The sequence below is a fragment of the Vulpes vulpes genome, chromosome 16 (assembly GCF_048418805.1).
Source record: "Vulpes vulpes isolate BD-2025 chromosome 16, VulVul3, whole genome shotgun sequence".
NCBI lineage: Eukaryota > Metazoa > Chordata > Mammalia > Carnivora > Canidae > Vulpes > Vulpes vulpes.
Window position 1 is genome coordinate 7912882 of NC_132795.1, and position 14252 is coordinate 7927133.

The 14252-nt window shown below is 38.5% G+C and overlaps 1 protein-coding gene across 1 annotated transcript in view; it reads left to right on the plus strand.

Moving 5' to 3' along the window:
• Nucleotides 1–13935, plus strand: part of PECR (peroxisomal trans-2-enoyl-CoA reductase) — a 31855-nt gene extending 17920 nt beyond the window's left edge. The window contains exons 6-8 of the mRNA XM_026002032.2: nucleotides 2543–2653; nucleotides 9942–10053; nucleotides 13092–13935. Coding sequence (XP_025857817.2) covers nucleotides 2543–2653; nucleotides 9942–10053; nucleotides 13092–13177 — 309 coding nt within the window. The 3' untranslated portion in view covers nucleotides 13178–13935. The remainder of the gene's footprint in view (nucleotides 1–2542; nucleotides 2654–9941; nucleotides 10054–13091) is intronic.
• The last annotated feature ends 317 nt before the right edge of the window (nucleotides 13936–14252 follow it).

The window sequence follows — 14252 nt, forward strand, 5'->3', positions numbered from 1 at the left end:
CTGCCTCTCTCTCTGTCTCTCTCTCTCTGTTGCTCATGAATAAATAAATAAAATCTTTTAAAAAAATTTAAAAAATAAAATAAAATAAAAATAGATAAAATTGGAAAGAGGTATTCTGTGATTTCTGTGATTTACAACCAGACTGTCAAGTTTACATTTAGCCAATGATTCTTTTTTTTTTTTTTTTTTTTAGTATATGTGCTGCTGAAGTGAGCACTAAGCCAATGATTCTAGATCTTGTCAATATATTAGAATTATCTATGAAATGCTTAAAAAATATTGATATGTAAGCCTGACTCCAAACTATGGAATCTAGGCATTGGTATTTTTATTTTTTAGTATTTTTTATTTTTTTAAAAGATTATTTATTTATTCATTCATTCATTCATTCATGAGAGACAGAGAGAGGTAGAGACACAGGCAGAGAAAGAAGCAGGTTCCTTGCAAGGAGCCTGATGTGGGACTTGATCCCGGAACCCCAGGATCATGCCCAGAGCCAAAGGCAGACACGCTACCGCTGAGGCACCCAGGTGTCCCTACGCATTGGTATTTTTAAAAGCCACCTAGGAAATTTAAATGTACAGTGAAGATTGAGAACCACTGATTTAAAGAACGAATTTTGACAGATTATTTTGTTATTTCTCAGTATATCATTAGTGCTTCATTAGGGGAGAGAGAAAAAAACCAAAGTCTAGTTCAAGTTAAAGATTGATTAGAAGTCAAGAGAAAATGTCTCGGCGACATACTGTAAATTGTAGAGGAAAAAATCATAATACGTTCAAATCATGATATGTTCAATTTCATTTTTTGTGAAACAAGATATAGCTTAAGCCTCCTTGGGTATTGCATATTGGCCATGTACTCCAGGAGAGAGGTCACGTGAAACATCTCATTCATCCTGCAAAACTCAGCTCATATCCACTTCTCTGTGATGTTTTTTGGTTATTGCTAAGATAGTAGTCATCCCTGTATCTGAAACTATAATAACATCTGTGGGTATTATCTACAGGTCTCTCTATATAGTATCTGCGGATATTGTTATTATTGTTACCCATGCTACTCGGTGAGAACTAAGCAAGTCACTGGAGAAATCTCATCTCTAACAGATTGCAGACTTGCCACCAGAAACTTCATTTCCCTTCAGTACCTCACAGCTGACCTGACCTTACCCACACTACACTCATGTATTTCTAGGAAAAAAAAAATTATTACAGTTCCATTCTTTGTGTTATATCTTGGAATACTGGCCCCCAAAAGTGCATTTCTTGAAAACGTTTAATGGTATGTTAGTGTTACTAAAGTCACGTTTGTTCTCTAGAGGCATTTTGTCTAAACCTCAATATTTCTAGATTTCATCCTCTTTATTTTATTTTATTTTTATTTTGAGGGGTGGGAGGGGCAGAGGGAGAAGAAGGGAGGGGGAGAGACCGAGGGAGAGGGACAAGCAGACTCCCTGCTGAGTGTAGACCCTTATGTGGGGCTCAGTCTCACCCCCTGAGATCATGACCTGAGCTGAAATCAAAAGTCAGATGCTTAACTGACTGAACCACCTGGGCGCCCCTCATACTCTTTAAATAGAAAGTTCCAAATTGTTTGATTGGAAACCAGTATATTACCCATTATTATTTGGAATAATTCATGCCACCAAATTCTCCCATCTTCCTTTCATTCCTTCTGTTCCCTCTCTTCCACCCCATAACCTCTGCTGTACTTATGAGTCAGTAACAAATAGCTTTTTCATGTGTTACACAGTTGTAATTTTCTTGACTTTATAAACCCTAGAAAACTAGTAAAAGCTAAATAAAAGAATTCCCCCCAAATTTAAATTTTAGTTCCTTTATATTGGATTCAGATGTTTTCTCTGTGATTTCACCATAGTGAAAAACCCATGAAAACATTGACTTTTCTAAGTCTCCCATAACAACAGCCCAGGCTTCTGTTATAAAACAGAGAAGCCTGGTGGAAGATAGAATACTTCCCTATCTCCCTAACCCCACCGGAGTGCCTCTCTGATCTATTCATTTAATTATGTTTTTAGAAAACCTGTCTTTTCATGAAAAATCTAGGGCTTGGCTGGTCATTAAGGGAGAGGAAGTCACAAAATGAGTTCATCAGATAATCCATTTATAATTATGGTTAATGGTACTTCGATGATACTGAGAAAAATTAATATTAGAAATGTTGATTTTTCTATTAAACTTAAGCCACTTACTTTCTGGCATTGGTCAATGACCTCCTTGATGTCTTTGTGACTTTAAAATTTAGTTTTATGGGGGTACCACCTGGGTGGCTCAGTGGTTGAGCATCCACCTTAGGCTCAGTTCGTGATCCTGGGGTCCTGGGATCAAGTTCCACATTGTGCTCCCTGTGGGGAGACTGCTTATCCCTCTGCCTGTGTCTCTCCCTCTATCTCTGTGTCTCTCATGAATAAATAAAATCTTTAAAAAAATAAAATAAAATAAAATTTAGTTTTATGTACTTTATTCTGTTTTATTTTTATTCTGTTTTATGTACTTTATTCTTGTTTTATTCTCAAACATAGGGAACCATTTATTCCCCGAGTGCTGTTGACAACTATGGTCCTTTGGCAGAAAACGTGTTTGCAGGGTACTTTGAGAAAATCCCAGCTAAGCGAATTGGAGTGCCTGAGGAGGTAATGTATATTTCTAACATCGATTCCAATTGCTTTCTTTTATACTTTGGAAAATTGTAACACTTGGTGTCCTTTTCACACAGTCTGGTTGGCTGATGGAGATGAGTGCTCCCATTGCCACCAGCCCATTTTCCCTGCACTTTCTGGCTCTGTGACTTGCACACTCACGGCAGTCTTTATCCGGGATTGACTGCAGTGTGAATCAAGAACAGCATGGTTTTATTGTTTCATTGCACTTTTCAGTCATGTTATTTAATCACATGGCCTTTGTTGGTACACAGGACCCTAAACCAAATCAGGTGATTATGGCTAGGGTGGAGTTCCATACTCGATTTCTGTAAGGTGGCCAGATTTAAGTATGTAGAAATCAGAAGTTTTCTTAAAGGCCAGCAATATTAGTCTTAAAATACAATGAAAAAAAGGCTATCTTTTCTACAACAATAATAAAAATGGAAATACTTGACATAAGCTTAGCTCTCACTGACATGAAATTTATTCCTGAAGAACAGGAAAACAAGAATACATAGAGAGACATGTCATATTCCTCAATGGAGAGAATCAATTTTATTAAAATCAAGTTTCCCTTTGGTGACAGAGGGTAGCTACCCTTGTGCTGAGGGTAGCATCACAGAGTTGTGAAATACTATGTTGTACACCTGGAACTAACGTAACATCGTGTGTTAACTGTGCTTCAATTAAAAAATAATAAAAAATAAAAATAAATAAAATCTAGTTTCCCTAAATTAATGCACACATTTAGTATTGTACTGGAATTAAACACACAGATTCTAAAGTTGGTCTAGAAAAATATTAATGCAAAAACCAAAAAAATGTTTTGAAAAAGAATAATGGGATTTGACCTTTGCAATATTAGAACATATTATAATGCTGTACTTACTTAGGATATCTGGTGCTGGCACTAGAATAGATTTTAGTGGAACAGAATGCACACCTATATCAGTACCATGTATATATGAGTTTATACAGCAAAAGTAGCATTTCAAATCTGTGAAGTTAGGATAGCATACGACTTACGGCAATTGGCTGTTTAATTAGAAATAAATTAGGCCTCCTATTTCATATCACATACAAAACAATTTTCAAATATATTAACGTGCTAAATGTAAAAGCAAAACCGTAAAACTCTTAAAAGAAAATGTTTTCTAATTTCTAAACGAGCTTTCATTGTTATTTTGATGTATTTCTTCCCATAAATTTACTATGCATACCCCAAAATACCTGTGTTTATTGACTTTGTTACAAAATGGGATTCTACTGCATGTACTTTTCCAACTTGCTACGGATATACCATGTTACGTTTAATTAGACTCCATTGTTGCACATTTAGATTCCATATTTTCAATATTGTAGTATATCTGCAGTGAACATCCTTGAACACAGATATGCACTCTTGTGTGAGGGGTAACTTCTAGAATTCCTAAAGTAAAATAGTTTTGCAAAATATGTTTTTAGAAGATATAGTTAAATCAGACATTTGATGGGCCATTTTAAGCAAGATGCTTAGATTTCTATTCTGAAAACCGAGAGGGGTTTTAAAGGATTTTAATCAAGGGAATGATATGATCAAATTTTTATTTTGGACAGAACACTCCTTTTGTGTACGTGAACTATATTATCTCTATTTACTGTTCAGAAATCAAAACTGAGAAGTAAGAAATATTTATCTGTTCATTTAAGATCATAGTAATAAAGGCATTACATGTTAAAATAAATAATATTTTTTTATTTTTTTAATTTTAAAAAATACTTTATTCATTTATTCATGAGAGACACAGAGATAGAGGCAGACACATAGGCAGAGGGAAAAGCAGGCTCCCCATGGGGAGCCTAATGTGGGACTGTCCAAGTGAGCCAAAGGCAGACACTCAACCACTGAACCACCCAGGCAGCCCCTGTTTTTTTATTTTTTAAGATTTATTTATTTAAATTTTTTTTTGAAGATTTTATTTATTTATTCATGAGAGACACAGAGAGAGAGCCAGAGACACAGGCAGAGAGAGAAGCAGGCTCCATGCAGGGAGCCCAATGTAGGACTTGATCCCAGGACCCCAGGATCACACCCTGGGCTGAACGCAGACACTCAACTGCTGAGCCACACAAGGCATCCCTAAATTTTTTTTTAAAGAATAAATATTTTTAATTAAAAATGGCTGTATTTTGAAAAGCAAAAGAAAGCCATCTTTTTGCATTTGCTTTACACTTTTTAAGTCACTTTAATGTATGGCTTAACAGAATAAAACTGGACTCGCACATCTGAGTCTGCATTTCATATATTGCTATATGTTGTTCTGTTTAAAGCATATGAAGAAAATCCAGCTTCATGTACATGTACAATTGGAAAAGGGAGGAGTGTTTTAGCAATCTTTTTAGATGATTGTGGATATTCTTTGATGTTTGACAAGTGGCTGTTTCTTTTTTTTTTTTTTAATCTGTGTTTTGTTGTTTTTTTTTAATTTTTATTTATTTATGATAGTCAGAGAGAGAGAGAGAGGCAGAGACAGAGGCAGAGGGAGAAGCAGGCTCCATGCACCGGGAGCCCAACGTGGGATTAGATCCCTGGTCTCCAGGATTGCGCCCTGGGCCAAAGGCAGGCGCCAAACCGCTGAGCCACCCAGGGATCCCAAGTGGCTGTTTCTTAAAGATAAGGTTGCAATGTAGGAGGATATCAAACCATGTCAGTGAACCTTTTGTAATCAGTTACATTAAAATCCATTGGGCTTTCTTTGCACTTTGATTAGATCTCTCACCCACAGATGATTTTGTGATATCAGTTATTGCTCTTTTTTTGGGAAACACTGGTCCACCAAGTTATGGAAATCTTCTAGATGTTGACACACAATCCATTATACAATATCAAAAGATCACATTTGGGAGGAGTCCAAGATGGCAGAGGAGTTCGTTTTGTCTGGTCCCAGGAATTCAGCTAGATAACTATCAAATCGTCCTGAACACCTGTGAACTCAGCTGGAGATCTAAAAGAGAACTGCTGCAATTCTACAAATAGAAAAGCAACCGGTTTCTACAAGAATGACAAAATGGAAAAACTCACCTAAAAAAAGAGAACAAGAGGGAGTACTGACTGCCAGGGACCTAATCAATATAGATATAAGTAGGATGTCAGAGTTAGAGTTCAGAATAATCGTCATAAAGATACTATGTGGGGACGCCTGGATGGCTCAGTGGTTGAGCATCTGCCTTTGGCTCAGGGCATGATCCCGGGGTCTGGGAATTGAGTCCTGCATCAGGCTCCCTATGGGGAGCCTGCTTCTCCCTATGCCCATGTCTCTGCCTCTCTCTGTGTGTCTCTCATAAACAAATAAATAAAATCTTTTTTTTTTTTTTTTAAATAAATTTTTATTTATTTATGATAGTCACACAGAGAGAGAGAGAGGCAGAGACACAGGCAGAGGGAGAAGCAGGCTCCATGCACCGGGAGCCCGACGTGGGATTCGATCCCGGGTCTTCAGGATCGCGCCCTGGGCCAAAGGCAGGCGCTAAACCGCTGCGCCACCCAGGGATCCCCAAATAAATAAAATCTTAAAAAAAAATACTATCTGTGCTTGAAAAAAGCATAGAAGGCACTAGAGAATCCCTTTATGGAGAAATAAAAGAATTAAAATCTAATCAAGTCAAAATATAAAAGGCTATTAATGAGATGCAATAAGTGGAGGCTCTAACTGCTAGGATAAATAAGAAGAAAGAATTAGATATAGAAGATATCATGAACTAGTGATATTGAATGATAGAGAATAAAGAAGCTGAGAAAAAGATAAACAACTACTGGATCACAAAGGGAGAATTCAAGAGATAAGTGATACCATAAAGCAAAATAATATTAGAATAATTGAGATCTCAGAGGAAGAGGAAAGAAAAAGAGGGGCAGAAGGTATATTTGAGCAAATTATAGTTGAGAATTTCCCTAATCTGGGGAAGGAAACGGGCATTCAAGTCCAGGAGGCACAGAGAACCTACCTCAAAATCAATAAAAATAGGTCAGCACCTTGACCTATAGTAGTGAATCTTGCAAATCTCAGAGACAAAGAGAAAATCCTGAAAGCCCCTTGCAACAAGAGGTCCGTAACCTACAAGGGTAGAAACATAAGGCTGGCAGCAGCCTTATGTATATGAATTTAGTGCCATTGTATTACCTGCAAGGTCACTATTTCTGTATATTGTCTCTGTTCCTTTCTGGTCTATATTACTTTTGGGCTCTCTTTTTGTTTAAAGGATCCTCTTTAATATTTCTTGCAGGGCTGGTTCAGTAACCACAAATTCTTTTAGTTTCTGTTTCTCCTGGAACTCTTTATCTCTCCTATTTTGAATGACAAGCCTTGCTGGATAAATCATTCTTGGCTGCATGTTTTTCTCCTTTAGCACCCTGAATATATCATGGCAGTCCTTTCTGGCCTACCAGGTCTCTGCGGATGGGTCTGCTGCCAGCCTATCTGGGTTTAGGTTTTATTTGCTGTTTTTCTCCAGCTCCTTTAGGTATAAGGTTAGGAAGTGTATTTAAGACCTTTCTTGTCCTTGAGAAAGGTTTGTATTGCTATATCCTTCCCTCTTAGGACTGCCTTTGCTGCATCCCAAAGGTTTTGAACAGTTGTGTTTTTATTTCCATTTGTTACCATGAATTTTTAAAATTCTTCTTTAATTTCCTGCTTGACCCATTCATTTTCCAGTAGGATGCTTTTTAGCCTCCATGTCTATAAGCCTAAACCCAGCAGGAGAAGAAAGTTGATAAAGATTAGAGTAGAAATCAATGAAATGGAAACCAAAAGAACAGTAGAACAGATCAATGAAACTAGGAGATGGTTCTTTGAAAGAATTAATAAGATTGATTAACCCCTGGCCAGACTTACCAAAAGGAAAGAGAAAGAACTCAAATAAATAAAATCACGAATAAAAGAGGACAAATCATGACCAACAGTGAAAAAATACAATTTTAAGAACATATAATGAGCAACGATATGCTAACAAATCAGGCAATCTGGAAGAAATGGATGCATTCCTAGAGATGTATAAACTACCAAAACTAAAAAACTAAAAAAATAAAATAAACTACCAAAACTGAAACAGGAAAAATAGAAAACCTGAACAGACCCATAACCAGCAAGAAAATTGAAGCAGTCATCAAAAACCTCCCAACAACAAGGGTCCAGGGCCAGATGGCTTCCAAGGAGAATTTGACCAAATATTTAAAGGAGAATTAATACCTATTCTTCTGAAGCTGTTTCAAAAAATAGAAATGGAAGGAAAACTTCCAAATTCTTTCTATGTGGCCAGCAATACCTTGATCCCAAAACCAAAGACCCCATCAAAAAAGAGAATTAGGGACCAACATCCCTGATGAACACGGATGTCAAAATTCTCACCAAGATACTAGCCAATAGGATCCAATAGTACTTTAAAAGGATTATTCACCATGACCAAGTGGGATTTATTCCTGGGCTGCAAGGGTGGTTCAAGTATCCCGGTGTGAATAACCATAGTATGATAGTCATTCTTTCAAGTTAAAAATGGTATTTCATGAAGAGAGTGACTAGTTCAACTGTTAGACTTCGCTATGGAGCAGAAAAGCTAATGTGTAGTTCCCACTTGGTAACACAGGATACTAAAAAGGATACTGCTAGCCTTTAATCATGTTTACTGATTGATACAACTCTTGTGAATGGCTTGGTGCCTCAAATCCATCCATCAAATGGATTTTGTTAAAATGAAAGTTAAGGAGAACCTATCTGAAGATAGTACGATAGTGCCTAGTTAATTTGGTAGTTATAAAAATTGTATTAGTTCAGTTTAGCTCCGCGTTGAGCTCCCAAAGTAAATCAGGCATCATGAATATTTATCTTTTACCTAGCACATGGTTTCGGTTCAGTTCAGTATCATTTAATGGTGCCTGGTCTGTGGGCAAAACGCTGTAGCAGGAGCTGGGTGATGCAACATCCCTTCATTTTAAGGGAGGAGATGGATGAAGATCCTTCATTTTATGAACATGTATTAAGTACTTATTTTTATCCTAAATACAGGAGGCCATCAGTCAATCTTTCAAACAAAATTCAGCACAAAGCCACATTTATTGCAGGTCAGGTACAGTCTCTTGAACAGAGCAAACTAGAACTCTTTCTCTTTTGGTGGGGGCAAGTGTGGTTTTAGGGGTCTGGAAGTCATGGTTATGGGGATGAGAGGGTTCTTGTTTGGCTGGCATCAGAAAGGAGCTTTTTGGGGTGAGTTGTCATTGATTGATTATACATACAGGCTAATACAAATCAGTCCTGGTGGTTACTTTTGATCATAGCTCAGAACTATCTGCCCCTTCTCAGGGATGGGGGAAGTTTTCAATGATTAATTCCCTGCACTAGGGATGCATGGGTGGCCCAGCAGTTGAGCATCTACCTTTGGCTCAGGGCCTGATTCTGGAGTCCCGGGATCGAGTCCCACATCGGGCTCTCTGCATGGAGCCTGCTTCTTCCTCTGCCTGTGTCTCTGCCTCTATCTGTGTGTCTCTCATGAATAAATACATAAAATCTTTTTAAAAAAATTATCTGCACTACTGCTGTCCAGTAGAAATACTGTAGTAGTTATATCGGTAATTCTAAGGTAACTAGTATCCGCATTAAGAAAAGTAAAAAGAAATGAAATGAAGATTGTGATAGTAATTTAATATACAATAGATAATAATATAAATAATTATATATTATTATTAATAAGGTTTTACTCAATCCAGTATATCTAAAACATCATTTTATGTTCTTCTGTAGACTTTGTGTTCTTCTCTCCATACCAAGTCTTCAAAACCTAGTGTGTATTTTGTGTTTACAGCACATCTCAATTCAGAGTAACCACGCAGACTATTTCAGGGACAAGAACAGAGAAGGCACAGGATGGTGTGGACAAGTGGGTTATGGTGGGCAACAATAGATGGGAGGAGCTGGGCTGTTGGGAAGAAGCAAGCCATGTGTTCACCTGGCTTATTCACATTGTGTGGCTTATTTGACCCTCTATAATAATATATTATTATTAATATATTAATATATTATATATTATAATTATAATGTTCCTTCACCTTCTGCCATGCTAGTCACGTTTTTTAATGGTTCTCAGATAGAAAAAGGCATTTATTTGTCCATGTGCTGTCAGGTTGTGGTGCACACCGACTTCAGGACTCATGTTACAGTTGTGTTTCCAGATGTGTTTCCTTGGGTGGGGAGGCAGCCCCCGGTGGGGAGCCTCTGCTTTTCTGTACGCACATGTGTGCTTCTGTTTCCAGATCTCCTCGATGGTCTGCTTCCTGCTGTCCCCTGCAGCTTCCTTCATCACTGGACAGTTGGTGAACGTGGACGGGGGCCAGTCTCTGTATACGCACATGTTCGACGTACCAGGTGAGCCCTCAAGAGATGCGCCGTCACTAACTGCCCTTGCAGGTGCAGGTTTTCAAAATTTCTTAAGCAGTTACGTGTAAAGGATTAGGGTTGGCTCTCATGGCACATCAAAAGTGTACAAAATGTTTATCTTCCTGATAGGATCTTTAAAGGAAATGTTCCCAGTCGAAGAAAACATCTAAGTATTTTTTATCGTAGCACATCGCTTTATATATTTTAAAATTGCCTGTGTGTGCATAGGTTGGTGGAATTTTAACCTTGAAAAATATACTCGATATGATATATGTATAAGGAGGAGATAGAAAAGGCAAAAGGTTGCCGTATTTTTAAGATTTAATTCCTTCTTTTTCCTTTAATAAGTGGCTTGTATATCTGAGCAGAAGAATCAGACCTATTAGGTGGGTGGGGTCCACGGTACTATTTTACGTGATCTTTGGGATACATATATTGAGTGAGACCATATGATTTTGCTGTATTCAACCATATTTAATATACAAAAGCAGTAGTTTTAGAAGGCTCAACCAGGGACACCTGGGTGGCTTAGTGGTTGAGCACCTGCCTTGGGCTCAGGGCATGATCCCGGGGTCCTGGGGTCGAGTCCCACATCGGGCTCCCCACAGGGAGCCTGCTTCTCCCTCTGCCTGTGTCTCTGCCTCCCTCTCTCTGTGTCTCTTATGAATAAATAAATAAAAGCTTAAAAAAAAAAAGGTTCGACCAGATATAGATGTTGCATACAAATATAAAATTCAAAAGTATTTTCACTGTTGCTAAAGAGTGTTAAGTGGCTACTAGCAAATTAAAATGTAGCTGATGTAATGCATGTGTATTTTTTTTTAAGATTTATTTATTTCGGTGAGAGAGAGAGAGTACATGCACATGCAGGGGAGAGGGGCAGAGGGAGAGGGAGAGAAAGTCTCCAGCAGACTCTGTACTGAGTGTGGAGTCCGACAAGGGGCTCGATCTCACTATCCTGACATCAGACCTGAACTGAAACCAAGGGCCTAGTCGGACACTGAACTGACTGTGCCACCCAGGTACCCCACATGTGTATTTTAATTTCATAGCAGGGACCTAGGTTCCTCTTCCACAGAAGAGTACTAACAATCTACTCAAGGCTTCAGACCTTCTTTGCATTAATAAATGATTAGTATGGGACTTCAACATTATTTATTATTTCCCCCTCCCATCTATATTTCTTTACTAATAACATCAGTGTGGTAATGTGCATAAGATATCGTGGTTTTAAGGCTCATGTTTTGAAAAACAGAAATGCCGACCTGTTATGCAGTAGTTTTCAGATAGTATTTAAAGTGGCCAGGGCGGGAGGGTATTTGTCACTTTTCTTTTAGAAAGGGAAAGTAACCCCAGGTGGCTGCTTCTCCAGGCCTCCAGTGAAATAATTTTCTTTTGTAATTCCAACACTTTTGTTTTTTAAGATTTTATTTAGTTGAGAGAGTGAGCGCAGGAGGAGGGGCAGGAGAGAGAATCTCAAGCAGACTCCATGCTGAGCTCAGAGCTGGATGTGGGGTCTCCCTCTCACCACCTTGTGATCATGACCTGAGCTGAAACCAAGAGCCAGAAGCTTAACAGACTGCACCTCCTAGATGTCCAAAACACTGTATTTATTAGCGTAAAATTATTTTTTAAGTTTTTGGCAAAATCAGCTGCAGCAATTTTTCTTTTTTTTAAAGTTATTTCTACCTCTCTTTTTTTTTTTTTTAAAGATTTTATATTTATTTGCTCATGAGAGACACAGAGAGAGAGAGAGGCAGAGACATAGGCAGAGGGAGAAGCAGGCTCCATGCAGGGAGCCCGATGTGGGACTCAATCCCGGGACTCCAGGATCACGCCCTGGGCTGAAGGCAGGCACTAAACCACTGCGCCACCCAGGGATCCCTACAGCAATTTTTCAAGAATATACTTCCCCGAAACAACGAGTGGAAATAGGGAGCCTTTCTGTCCTGTGTTTTCTTTAAGATTGCCAGCTCTGGAGTGACAAGGCCTGGGGTGGAAGCCCCACTCGACCCTTACTAGCTGTGTGATCTTGGGAAAATTAATTTCTGTAGGCTTCCGATTTCTTTTCTGCAAAGTGTGGTCACTTACAGCATTTTCTGAGTAAACAGTTGGGAGTATTTAATTAGATAATGTAATGCACATTTAAAGCCCTGTATCAGATACGATGCTTTTAGCTGCAGCTCACACTGGCCTAAGCAGGAAAGGCATTTATTGGCCCACAACACTGAACAGCAAACAGAATCATCTGCTCATTGAGCTCATCAGGACAATTTTTCTTTTCTGTAGTGTTGGCTTTATCTTAAGATGGACTCTGCTGGTTGCAGGATGGCTGCCTGCCACCCTGAAAGCCCCATGCTTCTTTGTTCACAGGCAGCTGGACAGAGAGAGGGGAGGGGAATGACTTTGTTACAGCATTTCTAGCAGAGTTCTGAGACCTACTCTGTTTTGGACCAGCTTATGTGAGTGGCCACCCTCACCCAGTAACCACAGCCAGGGGGATGGCGTGCCCTGATTGACTTAGCTCAGTTGGTGATCTAAGTGGGGCCACTTTCCAGAACCTCATGGATTCCCAAGTAGAAGTGGAAGCTTACTTGGAAAGAGAGGATGAGGGACTAGATGCTGGGCAGGCAACTATGTGTGCCTGGTACAAAGTACACATGTGGTTTTCAAGTCATCCTGGTTACTAAGGACGTGGTATGTATTGAGTGGCTGACTGCAGCCAAGTGCTCTACATAGGCTGTCACGTTTAATCTTCACAACTTTAGAAGACGAGTGTCTGCAATCGATGAGGAAACAGGCTCAGGAAGAGGAACGTCTCCAAATTTGAAAAAGCCAGTGCATGGCAGGGCTGGGATTCAAAACCGGGATTTTCTCAAGACCTTTGCCAGTTGTCCTAATGATTTATTTTTTCTTGCTGAGAAAAGGGGTAAGCCAGGGAATATAAGGGGGTTTGTTGGAAACTAAGGGGACTAAGGAGGGTTATAGGTTTGCGCTTGACATGAAGTTTTCCACTTCCTTAACAGATCATGACAACTGGCCTGATGGAGCAGGGGACATTTCCTATGTCAAACATTTGAAGAATACTTTCAAGAGTAAAAGCAAGCTCTAAGCTAAGGGAACTATAGAGGTATCTCTTGTCTCCAAATGCCTTAATATATCAAGAATGCACCTTGGTACTTTACAGGAGCTAATAATTTGTATGCAGCAATCACTATCTGCCTTTTTAACGTTATCAAATTATGCTTATGCAAAAACTATTCCCAAAATAAGTGCATTTTTAAGCCCCAACCAACACCATGTGATTAAAGATTTCTTTTTTAGGAATGGTGCTTAGCATACATTGTGATTGTGCCTTTTATTTCTAAGAAAGATATTTGAAAAATGAAACAATTTCAAATTGATAATACAGGTATCATGATCTCCCAAAAGGTTTTAGTATTTAATTGTAGAGGTGGGAAGTAAATCTAAATTGTGGCATCATGATGATTCTTCAAACTAAAGATATACAGTGACTCATATTTCATAGTAGATATCATGCTTTTGGATCCATAAAACTTTATGGTAATTATCAATGTGTGATTTGTTTTGTTCATGAAATCAACTTCGTATGAAGCCTCTTAATTCAAAAGAAAAATGAAGTTATATGTAGTATTTCTTGGTAGTACTTGATTTGTGTCTTAAGTTCCAATATAAAGTATTCCCTTTTCTTCATGTTTCTTTTTTGTATGCAAAACAATTGTTAAATGTCATGCTTCATGTATTAGGCTTCAGTATTCTGCTTTCAACTGATTTTTTTGGGCAATGATTCTGACTTCTGAAATGCCATTTATAAATTATGTACATTTTTATTAAACCTCTTTCAATTGACTTATTCCCTCTTAACGTCGAGTAGATATTTTCTTTTCTTTATCAGTAATTCTCAGTGCAACGTAGAGATCTCCCTTGACTCCTAAAGGGTTATCTCCTGATAAACCCATTGTTAGTTGATAATATTGTCAAGTCAAAAATGCATTAATACACCCAACTTAGTGAACATCAGTGGCTTAGCCTAGTCTCCCTTAAACATGCCCAGAACACTCGGGGAGATCATCTCACGCAGACTATGTGGTATTCAAGTGTTGACTGTCGCATGTAATTTATTGAGTTCTGTGCTGAAAGTGAAAACCAGAACAGCGTATGGGTGC